We start from the raw sequence: 3,115 nt of genomic DNA on the forward strand, positions 1-3,115 counted from the left end.
AAACACACAAAATATTAAGAGTTACTACTGAGGTCCATAACGACACAATGCTATGCTTAGCTGGGGAGCGCATCGTCACTTCGTCACCTTCAGGTATCTCATAGAGTGTCTCCGATTTAAAACACACTCTTCTTTTTCAATGCTACTCTTCCCCTCCTCGCTCCCCCCAGTGGCTGAGCTCACAATTTAAATATAGTATCCAATCAGTTTCGAGAGATCCAATCGAAACATTCAGGTAGTCGAAGCCGGGGGAAGGAAAAAAAAAAACCAAACTAATCCTAGAGCTGTCCTATGACGTAAGCCCTGCAGCTACCTCCCAGTGCACCACTCTTTAATAGGACCCCATCATAGCGCAGCAATGCACTTTGCACATGCGTTCTTGCCCACCGGTGCCAGAAGGCGGACGCCTTCCTTGCCCTCTCGGCACCCGTACTTCTCCGGCTTCAGTGGCGAGGTTTCCTGTCCATCAGCTTCCTGTCGGAAGTGTGGAAGGCAGTCTTACGGAGGTTCGGCTGGGCCCTCGCCGGCGAGATTTGGGTATTTGGGGAATACGGTTTGCGAGTGTGCACGCTTGGATTTACTTCCAGCTTTGCGAAGAGCTACAGCGTGCACGGAGCCGTGTTACTAGTGTAAGTGCACACGTGCCCGGGATCTCCGCGTGGGAGGACCGGTGCAATCACTTGAACTTCACGATTCCCGCCTGACTCGTTTGAAAAGACGTTCTAGTCGGACCCCCACGTGTACCCTGGCGCCTCTCCTTGTGTCTCCGTGGCGTCCTTAGAATGATGGGTAGACCAGTCTGGCCTCGAACTTGTAGCCGTCTTCCTAACTCAGCTCCCGAGTATTGAGATTACGGCCAGCTTTTATTTGTTTCGAAACGGGGCCTCTCTGTTTAGCCCAAGGTGACTTCACCTTTTTTTTTTTTTTTTAATTTAGTTCAATGTCAGTTGTTTCATTTGAGCCACGTAGCTGGGGGAGAAGATCTGAGTGGTTAAATGTTCCTGGTCTTATTTAAAAAGAGACAGACAGTATGTTCCCGAACAAGTTGCACAGCTGCCTCAAGATTACAGAGGATGGCCTTGTTAGGAATCTTTCCTAAGCGAGCTCTCTGAAGACGCAAAAATTCCCAATCAAGCCAAATCAAAACAAGCCAAATTAAGAAATACCCAGGTTTAATGGGAGATCTGTGCTCTCGGGTGGCTCCGAGGGGGAAACCGGGAAGCCGCAGGAACGCGACCCGGGAGGAAGAAAGGGGGACCCCGTGTTCTTCTTTTGGGGGATCACTTAAGTACCCTGGGGAGTGGTGGCACATGCCTTTAATCCCAGCAACTCGGGAGGCAGAGGCAGGTGGATCTCTGAGTTCGAGACCAGCCTGGTCTACAAGAGCTAGTTCCAGGATGGGCTCGAAAAGTACAGCGAAACCCTGTCTCAAAAAACAAAAACAAAAACAAAAAAAATTACAGAGGAACCTTTTAGAGGGTTCAGCACTCAAGACTGGATGGTTATGCCGCATATCCGTGGCCAGAACTCTCTATTTCTGTGTCATCCGTTCTTGGAATTGGCTGTGTAAACAGATGTTCACAGGCAGTGATGGTACACGCCTTTAATCCCAGCACTTGGAGGCAGAGACAAGTGGATCTCTGTGAGTTCGAGGCCAGCTTGGTCTACAGAGTGAGTTCTAGTACAGTCTCCAAAGCTACATAGAGAAACCCTGTCTTGCGCACGCTTTTAATCCCAGCACTTGGGAGGCAGAGGCAGGCGGATCTCTGTGAGTTCGAGACCAGCCTGGTCTACAGAGCTAGTTCCAGGACAGGCTCCAAAGCCACAGAGAAACCCTGTCTCGAAAATCCAAAAAAAAAAAAAAAAAAAAAAAAAAACCCTGTTTTGAAAAAAAAAAAAAAAAAAAAAAAAAAAAAAAAAAAAACCCCCCCCCCCAAAAAAACCCAGATGTTCGAAGTTCTGAATGAACAGGTCTTGATTTCAAGGCAGGTGGGACAGCAAATGTGTTAGGCCACACTACCAACCACCCCAGCATAAGGACAAATATGACTCTTCCAGGTGTGTCCCGTGCTTAGCCTATCGGAAGATCTGTTTCCAGTTTTCTCCTCTGGAGCCAAATCAGAGACATCATGGAGGCCCCTCCAGTCACCATGATGCCAGTCACTGGGGGCACCATTAACATGATGGAGTACCTCCTGCAGGGTAAGTGAGCTGGGGAGCCTGCATTGCTCTGGTCAGAGGAAGTTGAGGTAAAGTTAACAAAGACAGCTACACAATTTCTGTTGCCTAGTAAGTAACTATCTTTGAAAGAAGGTGGGGGGGGGGATGATTCAGAGGCCAGGAATTCACCAGGTAGACCAGGCTGGCCTCCGGAGCCTGCGGGTTTACAGATGTGCAACACAACATTTGCTTGTTCTTGTTTTTGTTTTTGTTTTTAAATACAAGGTTTCACTGTGTAGCACTGGCTGTCCTGGAACTCCATCTGTAGACCAGGCTGTCCTCGAACTCACCCTGTCTCTTGCCTCCTAGTACTGGGATTAAAGACATGGGCCACCACAACCCCGATTCGTTTATTTTCTTTCATCTTGAAAAATTAAGACTCAGTAGCCATTATTTCTTCTCTCTCTCCTCCCTAGCCCTTCCCGCTCACCTTCCCACTGTTTCCTATATTGGCTGCCTGATGCCCCCTAAAAGTGAAATAACTGGTTTTGTGACTGACTTCCTTCACTTGGCATTATGGCCTTGACAGAATTATGTCCTATGACAGAATTTACATTTTTTGAAATTATGATAAACTGCCAGGTGTGGTCACACCTTTAATTCCAGCACTCTGGAGGCAGAAGCAGGTGGTTCTTATGATACTGAGGCCATTTTTGTCTTCAGAGTGAGCTCCAGGACAGCCAGGGCTACAAAGAGAGACCCTGTTTCCAAAATTGTGTGTGTGTGTGTGTGTGTGTGTGTGAAACTGTTTGTGATAGTTCATGTCTGTAATACCAGCTATTAGGAGGTTGAGACATGAGAATTGCTGAGTTCAGGGCTAACCTGAGCTACATAGTAAGTTCTAGGGCCTTAAAACATCTTGGGCGAGACCTTGCCTTTAAAAATAAATAGATTT

At 47.5% G+C, this 3,115-nt stretch overlaps 1 protein-coding gene across 1 annotated transcript in view; it reads left to right on the forward strand.

Moving 5' to 3' along the window:
- Positions 1-459: 459 nt before the first annotated feature.
- Med18 (mediator complex subunit 18) overlaps positions 460-3,115 on the forward strand; it is a 5,452-nt gene continuing 2,796 nt past the window's right edge. Inside the window, exons 1-2 of the mRNA XM_005353126.2 lie at positions 460-629; positions 2,059-2,202. Of these exons, the coding sequence (XP_005353183.1) occupies positions 2,130-2,202 (73 nt within the window). The 5' untranslated portion in view covers positions 460-629; positions 2,059-2,129. The remainder of the gene's footprint in view (positions 630-2,058; positions 2,203-3,115) is intronic.

The sequence above is a fragment of the Microtus ochrogaster genome, chromosome 10 (assembly GCF_000317375.1).
Source record: "Microtus ochrogaster isolate Prairie Vole_2 chromosome 10, MicOch1.0, whole genome shotgun sequence".
Taxonomy (NCBI): Eukaryota; Metazoa; Chordata; class Mammalia; order Rodentia; family Cricetidae; genus Microtus; species Microtus ochrogaster.